The sequence below is a fragment of the Nyctereutes procyonoides genome, unplaced genomic scaffold (assembly GCF_905146905.1).
Source record: "Nyctereutes procyonoides isolate TBG_1078 unplaced genomic scaffold, NYPRO_anot_genome, whole genome shotgun sequence".
NCBI lineage: Eukaryota > Metazoa > Chordata > Mammalia > Carnivora > Canidae > Nyctereutes > Nyctereutes procyonoides.
In genome coordinates this window covers 2,359,254-2,384,851 of record NW_026575158.1, presented here as the reverse complement: position 1 = coordinate 2,384,851, position 25,598 = coordinate 2,359,254, and the positions used below count along the sequence as shown (strand labels likewise).

At 33.7% G+C, this 25,598-nt stretch overlaps 1 protein-coding gene across 5 annotated transcripts in view; it reads left to right on the top strand.

Annotated features, from left to right (window-relative positions):
- The window catches only part of ROBO2 (roundabout guidance receptor 2), a 581,315-nt gene that overhangs the window by 469,358 nt on the left and 86,359 nt on the right, over positions 1 to 25,598 (top strand). For all 5 annotated transcript variants that reach the window (XM_055313854.1, XM_055313852.1, XM_055313851.1 and 2 more), the window contains exons 8-14: positions 270 to 394; positions 5,067 to 5,238; positions 9,753 to 9,958; positions 14,476 to 14,557; positions 14,969 to 15,131; positions 16,690 to 16,856; positions 21,334 to 21,455. In XM_055313854.1, coding sequence (XP_055169829.1) covers positions 270 to 394; positions 5,067 to 5,238; positions 9,753 to 9,958; positions 14,476 to 14,557; positions 14,969 to 15,131; positions 16,690 to 16,856; positions 21,334 to 21,455 — 1,037 coding nt within the window. The remainder of the gene's footprint in view (positions 1 to 269; positions 395 to 5,066; positions 5,239 to 9,752; positions 9,959 to 14,475; positions 14,558 to 14,968; positions 15,132 to 16,689; positions 16,857 to 21,333; positions 21,456 to 25,598) is intronic.

Sequence of the window (25,598 nt, the reverse complement as noted above, 5' to 3'; positions counted from 1 at the left end):
AATCTATTTTCCTATGTAAATACATGGGCTACAGGTATATTATGTACAACATTTAGAAAGTGTCTACTAATAAGTTTGCTTTTCTTTTCCTTATATTTGAGATTTCATTGTATTTTGAAATATGCTTTAAAAAATAGGGAAAAATAAAAATAAAAATTGTAGCTTTTGTCTGGCTCTGAGCAATCCACCCAGTACCAGATTTTCCCTTTGATAGCTTTTTCTTCGACAATGGTTGATATTTATATACTTTCTTTCCTTTTAAATTATAGCTCCTCCACAGTTTGTGGTTAGGCCAAGAGATCAGATTGTTGCTCAAGGTCGAACAGTTACATTTCCCTGTGAAACTAAAGGAAACCCACAGCCAGCTGTTTTTTGGCAAAAAGAAGGCAGCCAGGTGAGTGTGAACCTTGACTGCTTTTCTGAAATCTCTGAACTCTTCCTGTCTCTGGTGCTCCTCAAATTTGCCTCACTTTTCCTGTTATCAATGTTGAATTTATTTTATTTCTAAAAAAGGAACAATTAATTCTAAAATAAGTAAGAGTCTGATGTTCTAATATAATGTTATTTATTTTGTAGTGTTAATTTTCCAAAATTCTATATCTTACATAGAATAGATAAAACTCAGTGTAACAAAATTATCTTTAAAAGTCTAATCAAAACCTATTTAAAATCTCTGAACAGAAAAATAGTTTTACTTCCTTGCAGCAAGCTACATTAGGATTATTAAGTGAGTTTGTAGATATAGAGTTCTTGGAATATCCTAGGCACATGTAAAACAGTCAAACAATATTTCCATTATCAATCCACCTAGAAACCAATTGCAATTCCCTTTCATAGATAGGTATTATAAATACCTTTTCTTTATCATTCACTTAGGATACTTCCATTTACGAGTGGGATAGATATTTACTTCCATCATCCCTTCTGGATTCCTTCACAATGGGATTAGATAGGAAATAACACATTATACACCAACCAACTCTTGCATGGTCTTTGCTATGCCCTGGTTTGTCCACTTGTGGCCCTCCCTGAGTAGTACTGACTTTCAGACTCTGTTCAAAGTAAGTCAGATACACTGTTTTTTTTTTTCCACATAGGCCTTGGTCAAATTGGGACAAAGCACTTAACCTCTAGGCTCTCAGACAATGAACAGAATTTCAAGCTTAAATCAGAAACTGTTCTTTGCCTTAAAACTTATCAGCACATTCCTGAAGGACCTGGAGATATTTTTGTTGTAGACTTCCCAGTACCATCTTCAAGGAGGCATAGTTCTCAGGAATAGGCCTCAGCACCCTCTACTGTTAGTCCAAATTCTGGAAGACTTTCCTAGGGAATAATGAAAACCATTGTTAAGAGTCCCGGGAAATCTAAAGACTTTGCCAGAGATGGGAAATTTTTTTAGACAGCATAGAGAGAACCTGTTGATCAGAATTAATGTTTGATTATCTGGATAGAGGGGCATCAGTAAGTTCCCCTTATTCATCATATTTAAATGTCATAGATTCCTATATTTTTCTGAACCACCCCTAGTTAGCAGTTTGACCAACTCAGTACAGATGGACACATTGTATTTCCTTCTTTCTTCAGTGCTCCTTGTTTGAGTCACTTCCCTTATGATTTATGGGTATAAATATGAGATAAAGTGCTGGCCCCTCACTGCCTTACCTCACATCAAAACTGTTCCAGGCCATAATATTTATCTTTTTTTCCCATCATTTAGTGATTATATATCAATTTCTACTCACAAGGTTTCTTGATTCTTCACTTAAAAATTGCTTTTTGATGCAAACCCAAACTATAAAGAGAGTATAAAGCAATACAACATAGTTCTAACACGTGTGTATACACACACGCACACGCACACACCTTGAAAAAGGATAGAATTTAAAAGCCATTTTCCCTCCATATGATTGTATAATCTTTGTAGCACTCTTGAACTTTATTGAAGTTTTTTTTCTTAATCTAAATTTTGTGGCTAATACCTTTTACTTTGCATAAATTATGAGGATGACATGATTAAGTTAGTTTATATGTAAAAGTGCTTTACATATTATGATCAAACAAGACGCTATTTCTAACAGCTTGTTGGAAATTAGGAAAGTGAAATTGCCTCCCCTGTGTCCTGCCTAAAATGTCAAGTTCATGTTTCTGCTCAGATCAGGGCTGCCAGGACCTGAAGTATCCCCCTGCCCAACACTAATGTCCAGCACCAAGGAGGGGCTCAACACTACTCTGGTCACCTCTGCCCTCAGACCCACATAGAACCTGAGAAGGTTGGGATGGGTGAACACTGGAAAGCCCTTAGACTCATATAGAACCTGAGAAGGCTGGGATGGAAAGCCCTGGTAGCTGGACAATATTTTTTCTCTTACCAGTGGCTCTTTCCCTCTACCTGCCTAGGGGGGCTTTGGGGTCCATCAAAGTTATTTCCTCAAGCCACTGTTAATAAAGATAATGAAATGAACATATTATTTATCAATTTTATAAATATAATGGTGTAAATCAGTTTGATTTTTGGAAATTTACACTTTAAAACCATGTATTGAATCAAATCTCATTATTCTGTATCTCATTATTATATAAATACAGCTGTATCATGGGTAAATCACATGCTTTAAAATAGCTCTATGTTGATATAAGATATTGCATAACGTGTATTGGTCCTGTGGCCCAATAAACATGGCATTTAAATATACTACATTCTGCTTTAATGGTCTTTAAGGGTAATCAAATAGCATAAAAAGTATTTCTTTTTCTGTTTTTTTGACAAAGTGGCATGTAACTCCAGGTCTCTGGAAAAAATTCCAGTTAGGTAACTTGATTTGATTATAATCTTAGGTCTGGTTTTCTTTCCTTCATCTATCTCCCTTGCATCAAAGAGAGAGAGAAAGAGAGAGAGAGAGACAGAGAGGGAGAGAAACTGTAAATGAGAACAAAAGAGAATTGCCAGAGCAAATCGTAAAGTTACAAATTATGAATTGGAATATTAGGAAAAATAAATTGGTCTTACTGTCTTCAGTATCCAATTTTTACAGTGATCTATGACTCTCCATCAGTAGAGTGAAGAGCCTGGACTTAATGGTCCATATTCCTCAATATGTGCTGATAATGCCAATTAGCACTAATAAGATACCTAGGCACTTCAAGGCAAGAAGAGTTCTATAGAATTCTTGGGTTTTGCTTGTAATCCATTTTCTTGTGCCTATGTCACACAAGCAGGGAATAAAGATAATGGGTTAACCTCAATCATATGCCATTTTCCATGTCAACGAATCATTTAGAAGGTGGACTGATACTACATTGTAGAGGAAGAGATCCCAGGGAGAATTAAGCCCATCTGATGTATTAGTGCTATGTAAATTAGTATTCTAATGGCTAATTGTAGGAAAGTGCATACTTTGAGTTATCGTATCATTTTCAAGAGGCTTTAAAATTTAGACCCTTCTCTTTTAGATGGTTTATTTCAGTAATATATTTGGATTCCACAAGAGAATTAGCTTGTTCTCAAATTGTTTCATATGCATGAAAATGTCTAGCCTTATATAGTAATACAAGTTTTATAGGAGGGCAATAGCATTTTGAAATTATATTCCTGACATGCTCGCAAACATCACTTCTTTTAGAAGGGGTTTAATAACATGGTAATGTTTATGTAAAGTGGGCTTATAGTGTCACACTCAAATCTAATAAAGTGGACATCCATCATGTTGCAATAAAGAGAAGAGCTTCTAATTAAAGTAGGACATCATTCGCAGGATTAAAGTCATTTAGCGTAATTGAAAAGTGTTAATACCCTATTTTATCCTCTTCCATTGGTATTACTTCAAGGGTAAAAACATTTTAAGGTGAAAATGTGTCTTATTCCTTTAATTGAATGTTATTACCTCCTGATTGTAACGTATTGAAACTGTTTAATTACAAACCTGGAAAATTAATTACTATGTCGAGAAACAGATCCCAGAGGGTTATAATGTTCTTTTTTGTAAGTAAATACAACATAAAAATTGATATGCTCTTATTTATAATCCAACTTGGAAACATATCTCAATATGATTTGTTATACCCAATTGTTTTCCTTAATTGAACAACAGTAAAGCAACATAGATAGGTCATTTAAGTTAACATTGCTGATATCATAGAGGAACTTCCAAATTTTTATGAGTAGGCTGTTTGTGTTTATTGTGAGATGTATAGTAAAGTAAAGTAATTTTTCATAAAAGAGAAAGTCATATTATGAAATTCTTTAAGGGCACACGTATACTTCAGAAACATTCTGCATCTTCTTTTTATTTTCAGTCATTTGCTTCATCTTGCATAGATGGTAGTATTTATACCTGACTCCTTTCAAAACTATTACAGTCGGCAGAAATTTTATAGCAGGAGTAGATCTGGCTGTCTTTGTCAATTTTAGTCACACATTTGAACACCTTTATAAGAAATTCAGATAATTATATCAAGTACTCAGAATGATTAGTGGAAAGTCTATTTTACATTCCACATTATCACAAATTCTGTTATGCCCATTTTACAGATGAAGAAATCACGTTTCAAAGATATTAATTAACTGGCAGTAAGACAGGGAGAAAGTAAAGGGTTGAAATAAAGATACAAGGTTTTTTTTTATTTTTTAAAATATTTTACTTTTTTATGAGAGAGAGTATGCACATGGGCACAAGTAAGAGGAGTGGCAGAGGAAGAGAGAGAAGCAGACTCCCCAGTGAGCAGGGAACCCAAGGCTGGTTCCCAAGACCCCCAGATAATGGCCTGACCAAAGGCATAAGCTTAACTGACTGTGCCGCCCAGATATCCCAAGATCCAGGGTTTTTAGATGACTATTCCTTCAGACTAGAGCATGCTGACTTTATAAAGCATATTATATTTCCATGATTTGGAAAAAGTTTCCCAGTGAAACTCACTCTATGGCCTTTAATCATTTCAACACCATATTTTTATAATAAACGTATTTTCTTTTTCTGACCATATTCCAATAATTATAATAGCTATTGTTAATATAATTTTCCTTCTGAGTGAGAAAAGATATTGATGAGATTGTGTTTCTTCCACAGAACTTGCTTTTTCCAAATCAACCCCAGCAACCCAACAGTAGATGCTCTGTTTCACCAACTGGAGACCTCACAATTACCAACATTCAGCGCTCCGATGCGGGTTACTATATATGCCAGGCATTAACTGTGGCAGGAAGCATTTTAGCAAAAGCTCAACTGGAAGTTACTGATGGTGCGGTATTATTTTTAGATTTGTCTTAGGAAAATAATATTTTTTATTTTAAGATCCATATTAACCAAGAGAAATTTTTCTGAATTGCTAAACCTGTAAATGAATGCTTGTCTTCTAAGTTTGAATCTACTTAAAATAACGTTTAATTGTTTCTAATTTTACATGTACTGTCCCAAAGAATATCAAAGATTATCTAATTTATTTTTTAAAATAGAGTAATACTTTATTTTAAAGAAATCACATCACACTCCCAGTACGTATATATGTGATCTGTATATTTTTTAGTCTTATGCTGACATGATTGCTTCTAATGGGCATTAATAATTTTATTTCATGAGATGAGAAAGAGATATCATCTTTAATAGTATCAGTGGAAATAGACGCGTTCTTAGTGGATAATCTAACTTATGACTTTTTAATTATTCATTCTCTAAGTTAAATTAACCAAATACCTTCCAAACTACTGATGGATGCTAAAATTGTTGTTTTTTTTTATTTGCACATTATATAAGTCTTAACTGAAGCATCTGCATTTATACTGATTGTTGAAAATGATGTAAGGGTCTTCATAATCTGTTTTTATTTCCCCTAGAGCTTATTTGTCACATCTGATAGATTGGGAATTTTAGATATTTTGTGAGCTACTACTGAGCAGAACGTAATGTTTTTTGATGTCTTAAACTAAAAATTCTCTCTTGTTCAACTATATTTCTGAGGTTTGTGGGTTTTTTATTTTCCTCTGATGCTGGTTTCTGAGATATAAGAATTTTGGTCTGCAGCTTCTCTAATTCTCTTCCTTCTCTGCTCATGAAATGTGATGCACTTTTATACAATTTGAACTTAATGTAGATTAAATGGTGATTTTACATTAATAGAAAGGAAATCTTTTTTAATGTCTGTCTATGGTATTGCCTGATTCAGCACCATGTCAGGAATAGGAATAAATGAAACAGACAAACAATTGGCTGCAGGAACATTGAGTTGTTAATGGCTGCACCTGCTGATGTTGCAGAAATTTACTGCCATGGAACTGAAAGAAGTCAGGTTCAAGGGTAATAGTGCTAAAAAATTCTTCTTTTAGATGGGCAAGATCTTTGATCCTTCATATGTATGTTTTTCTTTAAGAGAAATAAAAGATAATTATTCATCTTTTTAAAGCCCTTATGCTTTCAACCATTAACAAAAATGTCCAGGTACATATACTGGGTAAACAAGATATTCTGGCCATAACCTATTTCCTATATATAAGAATAAAACATTCCAAGTATAGTGCTGAAGACTTCTACTATAATCTAACTGCTTTTGTTATTTTACAAAGGACAGACTCTAAAATGTTTCTAAATAAATTGTTATGGAAAAATGCAAACCATATTTGTAGAAAACAAAACTGATGAATTAGAAGACCTAGATGATATGACATATATTCAGAATTATTTCTGATGCAATGAAAAGGAAAACTTTTGTTTTGAGAACTTGTGTTGGTTGGCAACATAATGTCACAAAACAGTGGTTATTCTAGTTTTGTTTCTGAGGTCAAAATAAAAGAGTGAAAACAAGTTTAAACCTGATGAGTGAGGTGACTGAACAATTTGCTACAACTGCCTTGAATATTAATTCCTACATTGATTTTTACTTAAGTAAGCAATCACAAAGTCAAGATCCTTTTGCAAAAACATTGAATGAAGGTGATAGAGTTATTGATTTTGACAGTAAAGAACTCTAACTTCAAGACCTAACCATACAGACACACACAAACACACACACATTATTATTACTAATAACTATTTCTAAACACTAACTTGCCACATTGGCTGATGAGTTCAGCTTCTATTCATAGTTTTTATTTTTTTCAGATTGGTTAACAATTTAATGGTACGTGAGCGATCATTTTGTTTTGGAACATTTTTTGGAGGGTGTGGCCCAGGGAAATTTAAAGCCAATTGAAATTCCAATGTCATATTCAGAGAAATAGCATAAAAAGTATGTCGTATGTCATATTCAGAGAAATAAGCAAAATATCTATGCAGTGCTTCTATTGCTACATTTTTGAACTTAGACTCCTTTCTTGGAGGTATTTATAACTCAAGTGTTCCTATAAGATGAGATTGCTAATGGTGATGAAATGTTCTGTTGAGTGATAATTTTACTGATTATAGATTGAATGAAGATGCTTCAATATACTTGAATTTCAAAATATTCTTTTAGAACCTTATTAATTCATTGGCACTGTTGATTTCTTCTTCTCTTCTGTTCTTTTTCTCTCAGAAAATTAGAAAATTGTAATGAGAAATCTAATACAGTCAATAGAATCTAAAAGAACTGAAGAGATGTATTTATATATTATATTGACAATAAATGTCACACCATGATCTTATATGAAGGCTTATTGAGGATTTATAATGCTTAGTTAGAGAAAACTGTAGAGTTGTTCACAGATCACTGGAAACCCTAAATGTTCATTTAACCTTTGACCTCAATGTCATGGAAACCAGTGGTCATCTTTCACCCATAACATCTTTGAAACTGAAAATTCCTTCTGGCCAGGAGATTTTCAATTACTTTATTGATCAAATTAATTAAAAAGACATTGAGCTACTCATTTGAGCAATAAAAAAGAAAGAAACTAATTAGATGTTCTTGGCTATATCTAATGATTTCATGGCTATAAAAACAAAAACTGGTTGTAAGAAGTTACCTGAATTCCATAGTTATTTAATTTGAAACAAAGAAGTAAGAATATTAAAAACTGAATAAATAGATTCTACTCTGGAAACATAGACCCATTTTCTCATTGAACTTAGAATTATTCGTAATATTTTGTAAATTTGCCTTTCATTTTTGACCCATAAAGAAAATAAATTCCATGAATATTCAGTTTGAATATATCTACTTGTGCAGTTACTGCCAGATGTGTCAGAATTGGTATAATATTGTATTTTTACATTATCTGAAGATTATTTTATTTGCCTCTAAAACAAAGAATTTTTGTTTGTCAATAATACACAAACAAAATTTTATTTTTTTAGTTTTTTATAAGGTTTTTAAATTTATACATACACACACATTTTAATACATGTTTTGATGTAGTAGGTTTAGGTTGATTGGAAGTCCACTGTATCTTGACATGCAATGGATCTATTTCATAACTTCTATTTTAAATTAAAATTGGTTGGCTTTCTCATGGTAAGCTGTAAAAGGGCTGCTTAATTTAATGTTTTCCTCCAAACCACAAATTCTAATAATAAAGATGATGCATATAGATTTGGAAATAGATAGTCATATAAAAGATTATTTATGAAAGCTGGTGGACAAAGGACATTAGAGTATTAATGAGTAAAATGACATTTTGATTATGTACAATGTAACACAAGATGACTTTCTTTATAGAGGCTTTCTCCTCATAGTTACTTAATAATCATTAAAATCCACATTTTTTCCTTTCTATGAAAATTTTATATTTACATATGATATACAAATTTTGGTAATTATATAATAAACATAATTTAAATATACATAAATATTTTGGGTAATTAATCAAAATCTATGCTGAAGTTTATAGAACTTTCTCTTAACAAAGCCTTTCTTGGACTCGGACATGTCAGTTTCCTTATTTAATGTTCTAATGAATTCTGGATGAAAATTTGCATCCAATTGACTCCATATCTCCATCACTCATTTAAATAATACTACACATTCTGATATATTCCTAAATCAGTATGAAATACTTCCAGGACTGACAATAGTGCTACAAAACAATATTTAATTAAAAAAAAAAAAACAATGAACTAGAAGTTTACGAAATTCTGCAAATTTTACCTGGATGAACACAGGAATTGATATATACATAAACACTTATTTTACATGAAAATCCTATATCATAAATATAGTATAACTAGATTACTGCTTATTTTAGGGACTAGTTAAATCATATAATCCAAATTATAATACTCTAATCTAAAGCCTAGTGTCATAATCCTGGAAATAAAGTATTTCTAGTAATTTATTCTAGAAATTACTTCTTTATTTCTAGTAATTTAACATCAATCAACATAATAGTCTTTATAAATACAGCACAATGCTTTGAAGGGTAAAATTATGTATTATACATATATTTACGATGAAAGCAAAAACGAAAATTTTTTCTGCCCATATGACACTCTTGGCTTTCTTAAATATGCATATGAGATAAAATGTATATTTTATGAATAACTACCATGAACTCTCCATATTTTTATTTTAATTCTAATATGAGTAATACTTTCAACAATATTATAATGTCAGAATTTATTTTATCGTCATCTACTATAGGTAATTCGGAGTAAGTTATAAGTAATAGTATGTCCCCAGTAAATATGATGTATGTATAGTATGTATAGATAATAGATACATAACGGACATAGAGTATGCAGAATAAATTATAAGTAATATGGATGTAATATAATATCTAATAGTATAATATAACCTATATAATTTCTGAGAATTTAAAATATATTAAAAATATCTTTATCTTTTAGTTTTAACAGATAGACCTCCACCTATAATTCTACAAGGCCCGGCGAACCAAACTCTAGCAGTTGATGGTACAGCATTACTGAAATGTAAAGCTACTGGGGATCCTCTTCCTGTAATTAGCTGGCTAAAGGAGGGATTTACTTTCCTGGGTAGAGATTCAAGAGCAACTATACAAGAACAAGGAACATTGCAGATTAAGAATTTACGGGTAAGTAATGCTTGACTTGTATTTGGATCTTCATCTCAACTTAAGTATTGCCCTAGGGAAAAATTGCTTTGTGAACTTAAAATCTTCCATACTAGCACAGTTGCTCTACCTTTTATTATTGGCCATGTTATTTTTTATTTTATAAATGATTAATTGAAATTAGAAGGATAGTCCTTGTTGTTAATAAGTTCATAACAGACCTAGAAACTTTTTATTCTTTCATTCCAACTCACTTTATCAAGCTAAAAATCTTAAACACATTAAGTTGGTGATGGTAATAGTATATTTAAAGTAATTTAAAAGTGTCAAATGCTTCTAATTTACTGTCATGAACAAAGGATGTTTATAAGGAAATGTGGATAAAATGGCTTGGCCAAACTATTATGTGAAAAAACTAAGGAGATAAGGTTGAATACATAAAAGGTAGGTTTGGCTAGTTGATGGAAAATCTTACATTTAAGGTTAAGTTGCTGTGGAGTTTTGATTTAAACCCGTGGGCAAGGACAAGTCATTGCTGTTCTTTTAACAGAAGATGGTGACCATTCCTGCCAATTTAACAAATTAAACTTACTTCGGAAGCTGCTCAAGTACCTATTTCTGAATAGTGTATTACCTATCTATTGCTATTTAACAATATTACCAAACACTTAGGGGCTTAAAGCAACATCCATTTATTATTTCATAGTTTCTGTGGGGTTAGGAGTCTGGACATGACCTAGTGGGGTCTTCCACTTCTGAGTCCCACAAAGGGAAAATCAGGTATCAGAGTTGTAGTCTCATCCGAAGACTGGCTTCTGAGCAACATGATTGCTGGCAACATTCAGTTCCTTATGGCTATCATATTGATTACCTCAGTGTCTTATTTGCCGTTGACTGAAGGCTGCCGTTAGTTCCTTGCCTATTAATATACTCATTCCGACTACTTACTTCCTCCAAGTCAATGAGGAAGGGAGTCTCCTAGAAAGACAGGCATTACAGTCTTTTGTAACAAAATCACAAATGTGACATCCTGTCACCCTTGCCATATTCTGTTGGTCAGAAGCCAGTCAACAGGTCCCACACACATTCAAGGTAAGGGATTGATTACACAAAATGTGAATACCAGATGAATGATATCATGAGGACCACCTGCCCTCTACAAGTACAGTCATATCATTCAGCAAAATGTAGAGTCTCCCCTCTATGTGGCAATCACTATGTTAAAGCTGAAGAGTTTACCAGCATAGTCAAAAGATTAGGAATGAGAGCCAGAATTAAGATGATTGATATAATAGTTCATGAAGAAAAATTAATCAATAATGACTTAGCGGAAGAACAATTAGTAGAATCTGGTATGTAGGTAGAAATTGGGAGTTAAGATAAAAAAAAAACAGCAGAATAACAATGTTGAATTTTCCTATTCAAATAGGGAAGGAAGATAAAATATTTTTCATTACATATATTTTCAAATAACTACAACATGGACTATTTCTTCTCTTAAAATACAAATATATTTCTAATTGCATGTTTATTTGGTATTCATCAGTGTATCACCTAGACATTTACAAAAAAAGAAGGACTCTTTTCTGGTATGTACATACACACACAAAGTACACAAAATATGTTAACTTGTATATTTATTAATAAAATTAATATATATTTTTATTTTAATTTTGAGACCTAGGCATTAATCATTGCTTTGAATAGAAAAAATGCTGTCAAATTTAGTTAAAAGATAAAGAAATTAAAACAGATTTTAGCCTATCTTTTTATTGATTCTAAATTAATTGTTAACCTTCTTTGAACAAATGGGAGTTATTAAAAAATTAATGCCAACTCTCCTTGAGTAAACACTTTCACCTCTCTCTTTGGGCTAAAGGCAGACTTGGGCCATGGAGGTTAATGCATTTTCACTGTACTGCTGAATTAAAGGGTGTGCTTGAATAGTCAAGATCCCCAGTAGTGTTTGAAAGAAGCAATTAAAGGTGGGTGCTTGATGATGTCAAACAAACTTCGAGCCCTGTGTCAGGCTTCTGAATCCTTTCTCTGAGATACAAGCTCCTGGGGGCTTGTCTGCAGCCAACAAGGAGAAAAGCAGGTGATGGAGTGTGCCAGCACATTAATCTCTTTTTAAAACACTTGGTTAAAGATAAAGGAAGAGGGAGAGAAGAGATATGAAGCACTTATGACTCGAAAAGAAATTATTAAAAGTTAAAGGAATAAAAATAAATGTTAGTGATGATGATGGTGATCAAAGAGTGAGTTTTAGAAATGATATTTCAGCTTTTGATGTGGCTTTTAATAAACTCCGATATGAAAATGTTCCTTTTTTGTAAGATGACAGTCTTTAAAGGGAGATAAAAATGGGGTTTACATTACTTCACATGTGTAGTCAAGTTAGTTTTAGGTAAAATTCCTTTGTGTCTCACTGTTTCTTTCCTTCTTCTTCTTCTTCCTTTTTTTTTTTTTTTTTTTGGTACTTAATGCAAGAGGGGAAAATAATGTGATGAACACTGTGTTCTCATAGTCCAGCTAATTGGTAACTGAATCTGTATCTTTTGAGAAGTAGAATATTCCAATACTCATTAAAACCTACCTACCACAGCTAATGTCAGACTGTGTCTCTACACAATGACAAGGAGATGCAGTTAAGAAGCATTACCTACATACTCTCCTTTCAGCATTTGCACATAATAACAAGTGCTACATTTTAGTTCAACAGCTATAATAAAATGCAAATTCTTTACTCTTTCACAGACCATATTCAAATGAACATCACATTAAAATCCAACCTTGGCTCATTATATTTAGTTTGTGAGTGATGCTTCTTAAATGGAGAGATTTCTAATGACTATAATGCATGCACAGCCTCATTTGGAAGAATGGCTCTGTACAATGGCTATCCCCCATCATCCCGCTGGATAATAGAAGACAATTGTATGAAGATAATATGGCAGAGAACGATGTGCCAGTACAGTTTGAAACTCAAGTTAAAATACATAATGACATTTAAAATCAATTAAAATGGTGGCAAAGCAGTAACATCCATGCACTAATGATTTACCTGAGAATCAGTTGTGGAAGGTTGAGTCATCAGTACACTTACACTGGGGATTCAGCAGATATTATATTCCATGAACCTCATATTTCACCAACAATTAGACTTATGTCTAGACATGACTTGTCTTATTCAGTTTGGTCATCAGTTTCTCTTCCCAGCCTCACCCCTAAACTAATGTGAATAAATATGTTTATACTATAGGCCCGTAGAACTCAAACACAAGGAAGATTTTTGACATACATTTTTTTATTGACTTGCACCTTTTGCCAAAATTTAATCACAGAAATGTATACCTTTTACATTTGTAGAAGAGAGCTCTTGATTATATTGTCAACTACTTTAAAAATTTTGGGGGTCCTGCTACCTAGTCCAACCTGGACATTGGTCTGTGGGGCAGAAGAGGAGCAGGAGGGGGAAGAGAAGGAAGCCAAGGGATGAACATCTTTTCATTTTTTTCTTCTTTTTTTCTTTGAATAAATGTCACTTTTTGAGGCAAAAAAAAAATTTTTTTTGCTGCTCTTCAGTGAATAACAAAAATAGTTGAAGTGATCAAAGAAATGGCAGTTTTGAAGTATGCTTTAAAGAGTGGTGCATGAGATTAATTGAATGGTCCCTTTCAGCTCTAAATTTCCATGATTTCCATGACATGGTTTGTGTGTTTATGATATAATTCTATTGCATTCTTTGTCGCGCTACTAAAATTTAAATATAAGTGACTACTGATCTATTTACTTATTTATTTTAGAGAGAGAGTGTGAGCAAGCATAAGCAGCAGGAAGGGCAGAGAGAGAGAGGTAGAAACAGGCTCCCCACTGAGCAGGGAGCCCGATGTGGGGCTCGATCCCATCCTCAGACCCTGGGATCACTACCTGAGCCTCTCAGGCGCCCCAGAATGCTAATCTATTTAAAAGGAGAGTTTTAGTTTTTTTTTTTTTTTTCCTTTACTCTTCTCCATGTTTTTTTGTTTTTTTTTTTTTGTTTTTTTTAAAGTCAACTGTTATCTCAGGGCTTATTTACTCTTTACTACATTTTATCCATTGAAATACAATGTATTCAAGATAGGGCAATTTTGCATTACTGATCTCTGAAAATTTATAGGATTCTGAAAAATTCTGTTCTGACCTGATTTGTCCATATGTAACTCTGACACAGTGAAGCCCCATCATAAAATGTAGTTATAGGAAGATAAAGGTATTATGGAGGCAAGAGGGACAGAGAAATAGAGTTTACCAGACAAATAACATTTAGACTTGTAGAAATATAATAAAAAAATCACTGAACTCCTGTTATGAATAAAATAATATTATGAGTTGATTTTAATATTTTATGTGTACATACGATTGACTCTAATGAACAATTTAGACAGCTAAATGATATATCACATTTTAAGAAATTAAATATTACCACATTGAGAATTGAGTAATTATTCTATAAATTAATTAAAATAATTGAATTCTTTCCCTTTTTTGCACACTAGATTTCTGATACTGGTACTTATACTTGTGTGGCTACAAGTTCAAGTGGGGAGACTTCGTGGAGTGCTGTGCTGGATGTGACAGGTAAGTCCTTGGGAATTATCTCAATAGAAGAAATCTTGAGCCCATTTGAGTGATTAGCTCAGTATCAAATGTCAATTGAAGGAGAGATCGAGATTTTAAATTCGTTGAATCCATAAACTAGTCGTGTACCACTTTCTAATTTATCCACATAACAATGCATATATGCAGTTTGATACATTTGTTCTTGATAAGTTTATTTTCACTATCTGAAGACCAAGCAATTCTAGTGATCTTGCATGAAAGAAAACAGTAAATTTAGCAAAAGCAAATATTCATTTACGTACATTTGGTTCATTGCAATGAGTAATTCATCGTCTAGGTCAAATTCTTTAACAGACTATTTTCCTTCTTTTAAGTATTATGGAATCTTATGCAATCAGAAATGAAGCATTTTCTGTTTGTCCTCTATAGAATCTGGAGCAACAATCAGTAAAAATTATGACTTAAGTGACCTACCAGGGCCACCATCCAAACCACAGGTCACTGATGTTACTAAGAACAGTGTCACCTTGTCCTGGCAACCAGGTACCCCTGGAGCCCTTCCAGCAAGTGCATATATCATTGAGGCTTTCAGGTATGGGACAGTTCCTTTTTTTTTTTTTCTCCATTGACTTGTTACTTTAGCTCCTATATCCTAAAATCTCACATGAGCTATCTGGCTGTTTTATCTTAAGAACATGTTCAACATTGCATTTTAAATATTTATCTGATTTTATTCAAGAATAGACTTTAAGTTTTTTTCATTAATAACTTGATTATAGGATTAAATATGCATTACCCATGCCTAACTCTATGGGGGTCTAGGACATGACATAATCACTTAGCTCCTTTCTTACCCTGAGTATCATAAAAATTTAAGATGAGAATTTTGTCACTAGAAGTAGGCAGAAAATAATTTAATTAGGCAGGGTACTTTTTAAAGTTCTGCATTGTTTATTGAGACATGGAACCCTGAACTTTGCTTTCTAATAATTAGAGCAGAACTTAAAATAATTCCATTGCTTTTGTGCTATATATTTTAATACATCTATTAGGTATGCCTAAGAAAAAATTGGAAAACTACACTCTGGTTCCTGAAAGGAAAAGATACATCCAATTGTCATTTGAAAAAATAGTGGTCAATTCAAGATATAGATATAAATTAGCAAATGTCATGAGAATTTGATAAAATACTCATACAAATGGGAAAATGAAGTTTGTATTGTTTCAGTGTTCTTTTATTTACCACTATTAAGATAGTGATAGCCACTGTCATTTTTAAACATTAGGACAAGTCATTACTTTCATTTTAGGTTTCCCTTATCTAATTTAAGGTGATCAACAAATATGTCATTTCCAACTTTCAAAATACAGTTTTCTATAATTTTCATGCTTTGATGTATAAGGACTTTTGAAAAGGCAACCCTGGAAAAATCACATTTTCTCCTCTTTATGAACAAAAGCAGCATTTGACCTTAGACAAATTTTCTAAATGGGCATCCCATCTATAGCTGGCTATTAAGGGGTTTCCACTTCTAGATTCAGAGGTATTACACCATTTGAGGATGAGAAATTACATACTATGTAATGTACAATTTTATTAAAAATGTGACCAAAGGAAAATATTCCTTACATGCTTCCTTTCTTCTTTTACAGATATGTAGTTTTAGAAGGCTCTATTATAATATTGCATGTGGAATTGATGCAAAAGAAAACACACCTTGTAACAGGAAAATGTATTGGCATAATTTACTCTGTAGTCCATTTATTCTTTCTACAGGTTAATTCTTTTCAAGGTATATATATATACATTTACGAGGACCATATTTATTGTATAAACTTGATGTTGTGATCTTGGCCTCTGTTCCTTTTACAGGTATTCATTTAGTGGGCTGCTGTGCATTAGCAACGGGCTGTCACATCTCCTGGGCTGAGTTTAATTTTGTTGTGCATGGCACTTCCGTTAGGTGGGCTCGGCTTTGTTGTTGAATAAACCGAAATCATCCAAATGTTTCATTTATTGGGCTTAACACTTCAAGTGTTGTGTGTGTGTGTGTTTAATTTTCAGCCATTAACTTTTGTCATTGAAACCCAACTCCATTGCCGGTACCTTTATGACTCTTCTTTAAGTGAGTGTTCTGTTCATGTTTCAGCCAATCGGTGAGCAATAGCTGGCAGACGGTGGCAAACCATGTAAAGACCACGCTCTATACAGTGAGAGGATTGCGGCCCAATACGATCTATTTATTCATGGTCAGAGCTATCAACCCCCAAGGTCTAAGCGACCCAAGCCCCATGTCAGATCCTGTGCGCACACAAGGTAAGTTCAATAGCTGTAAACAGGACTGGTTCTGGAAGGAGGTATTCAGCAGATCTTTAAGAACAGAGGGATTGCATGAGGAAAGATAAATGTGTCTGCATTACTTATTACAGTGATTCATTATACCTGATCGAGGGAAGGAGAAGGGAACTTGCTGTTCACCTTGGTGAATGTGTCCTCTTCCCAGAGCTGTCAGGGTCTGTTAAGTAAAAAAAAAAAAAATAATAATTAATTAATTAAAAATAAAAAATAAATTAAAAAATAATAATAATAATAAATAAACAAAAAATTGGGTACATTTACATAATAAATCAACTAAGTTAGGGCTTAACTATATATCAAAAGGAAGAAACCTGTCTCCTTCTTTGAAATTAATTATACAACAGCAAAAAGTGATCTTTAATGGACACAGTACCCAGATAGGGAAATCAAAATGATTCCTATTGTTCAAGAATTCTGTTTTTATAGCACAGTGGGTCTCCAGGCAGCGCTCCCACAGGAGTATCATCTGCATTACCTAGGACCACGTTAGAAATGAGGACTCTTGGGCCCAGCTCAGAAGCTCGGGGGGCGGGGGGGGGGGGCAGGCAGCCCAGCAGTGTGTGTTAAGGTACCCTCCAGGAGATGCTTCTGCTCAAGTTTGACAAGCATCCCTATGGTGATTTGGTTTGGTTTTGTTGTTGTTGTTTTTTTTGATCAAGCCAGATGCTTAAAGGGGTAATTTGTTTCAGAAAGGAATAAATCCAGTTTTCCTCCTGATATATACATTTCTTTGGACTAATAAAAAAAATTAAGAATTGAAACAAGGGAGCAAAGGAAAGAGAGAGAGGCAAACCAAGAAACAGCTCAACTACAGAGAAGAAACTGATGGTTACCAGAGTGGGAGGTGGGCAAGGTGGGGCGGAGAGGGTGAAACAGGTGATGGGCGCTGAGGAGGACACTTGCTGTGTTGAGCACCGGGTCATGTATGGAAGTGTGGAATCACTATAGTGTACAATTGAAACTAACATTACGCTATACGTTAACTAACTTGAATTGAAACAAAAAACATTAAGAAACCCATCCAGAATATTATAATTTCAAAACTGAAGATTTTCTTCTCATCTTTAGTAGCCTGAATCTTCAAATTAAGAAATCACTGCAGTCGAGGGGTTAATACAGGATGCTGCATTATAATTTCCCTCCTTACTAGTAGATGAAAGAAATTAATAAAATCGACATCGTGGCTTTATTATGTGTTACAACCCATTTCCCACAGCGTTCTAGAGAAAGGGTTAATTATTTCTTATTTGTAAAAGGCTTTGAACGAGATATAATTCAAAGTAGTATTTTTATGCAATGAAAAGCACCATACAGCCATAAAAATATTATTATAATTACAATGTAGTTCAGTGATAGTAACTAGCACGCTATTATAACAGAGAAGGGCACCTTAAAGGAATCCAGTGAAATAGTCACCACGTGATTTTGGAACGTTGCTGACATGATGACAGTCAAGGGAGGAGGGAATGCCACTTGCTATTGTTCTCTAAGCAGTAATGTGATTAATTTTCCATGATGATAAAGGGCCTGTAGGTAAAGAACCTGTCTCCAGAGAAAGAAAAAGTACAACAAGGAATTTGAAGATCTGAAACTGGTTATATTTTACCTTGCCTGGATCCAGTCGCTTCTAGTGTGTCTGAATTTAATGAGTAAATTAAATTATGGGACTTGAAGATGTATAGTGTTTTAACTCAAGAAATCATAGTACCAAGATCATTTTCGCCAGTGTAGAGAGAAACAATCAGTTTTTGTGTGTAGCTGTGATGGAAGGCAGAAGATAATGGAGTGGGGAAGACTTTGGGTGTGATTATATCCGGCAGACCTTCTTGAGCATTCAGTAACTCTGCCAGTCACTATATCTTGACTCATAAAATAACTTCTTGGTGAAAAGGTCAAAAAAGATTAATGAAAAGTTGTTTGTGATCTGGCTTGTTTCAGTTGAGAGACTATATAGAGCAAAAGACTTATGTTCTTTTAACAAATATTTAATAGGAAAACTCATGTTTTGTGTCTGAATGTCAGGATCATTTTTTGACACTTTCAGCAGCTTTGCATTCTGCAAAGAACTTTTTTTCAAAGACACTTTGCTGTGTGAAGTCTTACTTTGAAAGATATTAAATATCGCAGAATTTAGAAATCTTTTATTTTAGCAAGGCAGGAAATACTTGTATCATCACCATCACAGTAGACCATAGATGTGTCAGCGAAGGTTGAAGTATGATGATATTAATAATATTTTTTTTCTAGATCAAGTAAAACTAGCTCTGCTATTTATGTTAAGAATGAAAAACAGTGGGATTGGGGAGAAAAGTCACCAAAGTGTAGTTCCCATTATTTGTGCCCCAATTGTTTCACTCATTTTTTTATTGTTTATATTATCCATTTTCCAAATAACAACAGCAAGTATACATTCCGAGTCATGAGATAAGTTTGTGCTTTGCTCAAATTGGTACAGGGGGTTGGAAAACAGTTGAAGAGATCTAAAGTATTTTAATCCTATTTTAATTAAAATCAAATTTGTGAATTATTGACATAAATTCCAAATACTAAATAAAAGTAATGCTTTCATTATATGCTGCATGTAATGCCAAGTTTGTATTTTATGCATTCTTCCACGCTAAGGTTCTTGAGAATTTTATTTTCTTTTTTCAAAATGTTTTTTGAGTATAGTTGACACACAATGTTATATTGGTTTCAGGCATTCAACACAGTGATTCAACTTATCTATACATTATGCCACACTCACTGGAAGTGTGGCTGCAGTCTGTCACCATACAATGCTATTACAGTGTCATTAACTATGTTTACTGTGCTGGGTTTTAAAAATGTATATTTATTTATTTTTAATTCAAGTATAATTAGCATTCATTGTTATATTCATTTTATGTACATCATATTATGATTCAATAATTCTATGCTTACTCATCACTCATCACAATCTATGTACTCTTTTTTTTTTTTAATTTTATTTACTTATTCGTGAGAGACACAAAGAGAGAGAGAGGCAGAGACACAGGTAGAGGGAGAAGCAGGCTCCATGCAAGGAGCCCAATATGGGACTCTATCTGGGTCTCCAGGATCATGCCCCGGAATGAAGGCGGCGCTAAACCGCTGAGCCACCCAGGCTGCCCGCAATCTATGTACTCTTAATCCTCTTCACCTATTTCACCCATTTCCCCCTCCCCTCTGGCAACCACCAGTTTGCTCTCTGCCCTATTCTGTGGCTTTTACTCCATGACTTCTGCATTCCGTATCTGGAAGCCTGCACTTCTGGCTCCCTTCACCCATTTTGCCCGCCCTCATTTATGTCCTAAATTGTTAGTGCACCAAATTTAAGTTAGGGCTGAGATACTCACTTACGAATATTTTTTGCCAGAGTGTTGCACTGTGGCCTGAGAAAATAGGAGGAAACAGGATTAAGAAAATAAATTATTTTGAATTAGACTTCCTCCGTTAGAAGATGGTTGGAAGAAAAAAACTCAATTGAATACTGCAGTACATGAGTTAAAGTAGTTGATTTGAGTTTGTGTGAAATTCAACGTTTGATATCAGTTTATGAACACGAGAGTCTATAATTTATCTTTTCTTTTCTTAATGGGCACACAAAACATAAAGCATTATATGGAACAATAGACTAGTGTTCTGGAAATGGTGAATACGGGACAGAACAATGTATAGCTGAGAGTATATTATTCTAAGTATTGCAATTCTTTCTCTCCCCTCCCCCAATCACTTCCAAAAAGCATCCAAATTACTGTTTTTCTTTATGTGTCAGATTACTGAAGTTGCTCAAAATTTATTACTTTAGAATATCTTATCAGTATCCTAAATTTTTCAGTCAAAAGTATTTTTGTGTGAGTTTGGTGGGCTTTTTCTCCTTCTTTCCCTCACTTTGTTAACCTTTAGTGATATAAGTCTCTTCCCAAGTCCCTGTGATTACTTTCCTTTCCACACTTCCAGTCTGGAATAGGTTAAGGAGTAAGAAAATACAATCTACCAACTGGGACAAGGGATTAAAACAAATTGTTAAACAGTAGTTTTCAGATATAAGTTCCATTAACTACTCAGGAAAGTCCATCCATATGCCAACATGTATCGAAAACTGATGTTTCTAGAGATGTCTTGTGGCACATACTTTATTCCTTAATAAGCAGATAATAGATCTTCCACAACAATGTATTTGCAGGGAGGGAGAGATTATACTTTTATTAGTATTATTTTAGTAAAGATAAATATCATCTCCCAAATTATGTCCTAGTGTGGATGGTAAGTATACAAGTATGCTTTAATGTTTTGTTGTTGTTGTTTTTTGTCACAAAAGGTTTTAATTTTTTGCCCTGCAATTATTTCTAATGACCTAATCATAATGGCTTGTATAATATACATTGAAATTTTACTATGAATTTCTAAATATTGGGAATGGTTATCTCTGTAGATATCAGCCCACCAGCACAAGGAGTGGACCATAGACAAGTACAGAAAGAACTAGGAGATGTCATTGTCCGTCTTCATACTCCAGTTGTGTTGACTCCCACCACTGTTCAGGTCACATGGACGGTAAGTTTTCAAAAGCAGTATTAATGGAAGTTTCTTTCATTACTTTAAAAAAACAAACCAAAAAAGGAAAAAGTGAATCAACAAACAAATAGTAACGGAAACCCTCACCATTTAGTATCAAGGTGTAATCAATGGCAAAAAGAGAAAAATATTCAATACAGTGAAAGAGTAGAATAAAAATAGACTGATTCCAACAGAACCATGGCATGTTTCATCTTCTTATTTTGTAATAGCTTTATTGAGATATAATTAACATATCAGAGTTAGAATGTACAATTCTGTTTTTGGTATATTTACAGAATTGTGCAATAATCGTCAAAATCTGATTTTAGAAGATTTCATCATCTGACAGTGTAACCTTGTGTTCATGACCAGTGCCTCCTCCACCCCCCTGCTTTAGCCCTGGGCAACCACTAATCTACTTTCTGTCCCGGATTTGCCTGTTCCTTTGATATGAATGAAATCATGAAATATGCGATCTTTTGTGTCCGACTCCATTCACTCAGTAAAATGTTTTTGAGGTTCAACCATGTCATAATATCTATCAGTACTTTGTTCCTTTTTATTACTGAATAGTATTCCATCATACAGATATATCACATACTCTGTTTTTCTTGCTGTTTTTTTTTTTTTTTTTCATGAGCTGAAGTTTGTTTCCCTTTGTGGCTAGTATGAATGAGGGAGCCATGAACATTTGAGAACAAGTTGACATAAGATTTCATTTTTCTTGGTTTCTACCTAGGAATTTCTGAGTAAAATGGTAATTGTCAAATACTCAGATAAACTGCCAAAATGCTTTCCGGAGCGCTTGTTCCATCTTATGTTTCTACCAGCAATGTTTGAAAGTCCCAGTTTCTTCCACATCCTCCTCAACACTTGCTACCCTCTGTCTTTTTGACTATAACCATTCTAGTGGGTGTGGAGTGGTATAACCTTGTGGCTTCGATTTGCATTTCTCTAATGACCTATAATATTTTCCATCCTTTCATATGCTTGAGCATTTGTGTATCTTCTTTAGAAAAATGTCAATTGAAATTCTTTGCTCATTTTTATGTTAGGTTGTATGTCCTTTTTATAGACTCGTGTTTTTTATATAGTAGATACAAACTCCTTATCAGACATCTGATTTGTAAATATTTTCTCTCAGTCTATGGATTGGTTTTTGCTTTCTTAATGGCATTATTTGGAGCACAAAACATTTTAATTGGACAAAGTTTTCTTCTGAATTGAAATAAATAATCTGTACATTCCTTTAGCTGTATCTCATGCAATAGCATCAGAACATGAATATAATTTTAATAATTTGACTTATATAAGTCATATAGATTTTATATATGCTAAGAATATTTAATTCCATGTATTATTAAATATCAACTTATCCACTTATATCAAAATGCAAAATAGCCACTGCAGTGAAAACAACAAATAGCATAAAAATAGCCACATTGGCCATACTAGAGAATACTAATATTTGTGTATATGTGTTTGTGTCTATGAGTGTCTGTGTTTTGAGAAGAGCCAGGTAATATTTTTCTCTATGCATAATAGAGCTAGTGCCAACTTCTCATTTATAACTAAGATTTCTCTATCATAACCTCTAAAACTCCATAATGTATCAAGATGTTAGAAGAGCACAACTTCCTTAAACCCTCTGTGTATATGATAGATCCTGTACATTGTGTTAAGTCACAGACATTTGAGTTAGGGATACCTAGAAAATCTTTTACTTTAATTATAATATTAATTGGAATTATTTACAATTATGCCCCTCTTGTTATTATTTTATTATAGTAGAAGGACAACTAAGTAAGAAGAAATTGGATTCTCATCTTCCACTCTTAGAGTCCAGACAGAGTCCAGTTTCCTTTAGGAAAATAACCATCTATCAACTCCATCAATAAGGAAGTTAAGAAAGGAAAATTGGTTATCTTTCACCAGTTCCTGGGGCACCTGGGTGGCTCAGTGGTTGAGCATCTGCCTTTGAGTCAGGTTGTGATCCCGGGGTCCTGGGATCAAGTCCAGCATCAGGTTCCCCACAGGGAGTTTACTTCTCCCTCTGCCTATGTCTCTGCTTCTGTCTCTGTGTCTCTCATGAATAAATCAATAAAGTCTTTTTAAAAATTTAAGATTTTTTCAAGAGTTCTTAATTACATTTGACGTATAAAACACAATGAAAGAGAATTATTCCATTGTCCTCTCAATAATAAATCCAGTGAACAAATCCAATTCAACAAGCATTTTCATGGACCAGTTTTGTACTAGATGTGGGAGAGAACTATATAAAGAGACACAAATCTACTTGAGAGAAACATGAAATTGTCAGTGACACGACACAGAGATAAGAGCCATAACAGACATATATGTATCCTAAAGAGAGAGGTTTCAGTCAAAGAAAAAATGATTAACTCTATCCTCATGCACCAGAAAAGGCATCACCGTTCGTTTTCATTTATATGGGAAATTTGAAGGCATGATCATATTTGAACAGGGAAACCTAAAATAACATTTAAGGCTGTTTAGTTAAATTCCATAATTTTATAAAAGGAAGCCAATGTATTCAGATTGGATAATGTTCACAATACCTCACACATACTTTTTAGGTAAAGATAGGATTAGAATTTATTTACTTTAAATCAGTGTTTTGTGTTTTCTACTTTAAAAAGTTTTACTTAAGCTGTAGACAAATATTTATTTGAAGGAAATATTTGTTAATGGTGGAATTTTGGCATAGGGTCCTGGATGGGGCATTTTGATACTTCTTAAACTAGACCACAGGATCAAAATTTTGACTTGGGTTGTAAAATTGGATAACACTTCAACAAAAATAAAATAAAGTTTATAAGATTTTAAGAGTAATTATTTAAGATTACATTGTTTCTTGTTCTATTTCTAATATCATTTTGGATAGATTTATTCTGTTTTCTGCCTATAATGATTTCTATTCTTTTGTTCCCATGGAGGGAACATAATGACCTCATCATGTTTCCACTGGCACAGTAGGGGTATTATCTGCCTTGCCTCTTCCATCTATCTGCAACTTTGACCAAATATAAAACTAGAAAGCCAAGGAAATAATTGTATTTTTAATAGTTGATGTTTTTCCTCACCCTCAATTGAAAAGTCTTCTCTGCTCTGTTGGAAGTTTTGAAGGGGCCTCTTTTAAGCTGCTTCTAAATGTGGAAATTATTTGGGTAAGAATCAAAGTCATTATGTTTATGAAGTTAATCACTTTAGAAATCACTGAGTTTAAGAGAATAAATCAAATTAGATCAAAATTGCAGGTCTGTAGTCTGGGAGTTCTTCCAAGAGAGGAACCTTGTCATATTCATCTCTGTATCCCACGAAGCTTGTCATTACTCATTTGCATATCTCTCTTTCTCATGAGCTTGACTTCTCTGAGGCTGGATTCTATGTTCCTCATTTTTGTTTTTTCCTAGCAGAGTGTCTTTTATAAAATACCCTCTTGGGATCCCTGGGTGGCGCAGCGGTTTGGCGCCTGCCTTTGGCCCAGGGCGCAATCCTGGAGACCCGGGATCGAATCCCACGTCGGGCTCCCGGTGCATGGAGCCTGCTTCTCCCTCTGCCTGTGTCTCTGCCTCTCTCTCTCTCACTGTGTGCCTATCATAAATAAATAAAAATTAAAAAAAAAAAATTAAAAAAAAAAAATACCCTCTTAATAACAGGCTCTTGAATTATTAAATCAGTTGTTTTTATACATTTTTATTTTTGTTTTAAAAAAATAAAAGTATTCAATTATATTCCAGAGTATTGTTCCCCATGAATTTGTAGTTACACTTGAGATAAGTATGAATCTGAGAGGTTGATAAATTTAGTGAAATAAAGTCAGACTGGGGGTGTGGTTGGTCGTTAATGAAATTATAACAAAATGTTTTATTTCCATCATATTTTCAACCTGCTAAGTGCATATGTTCTTTAAAGTATTATATTGTGCGTGGCCTGGGTGGCTCAGCGGTTTAGCACCGCCTTCAGCCCAGGGCATGATCCTGGAGACCCAGGATCGAGTCCCACGTCAGGCTCCCTGCATGGAGCCTGCTTCTCTCTCTGCCTCTCTCTCTCTACGTCTCTCATGAATAAATAAATAAATATATTTTTAAAAATAAAGTATTATATTGTTAGTATTTG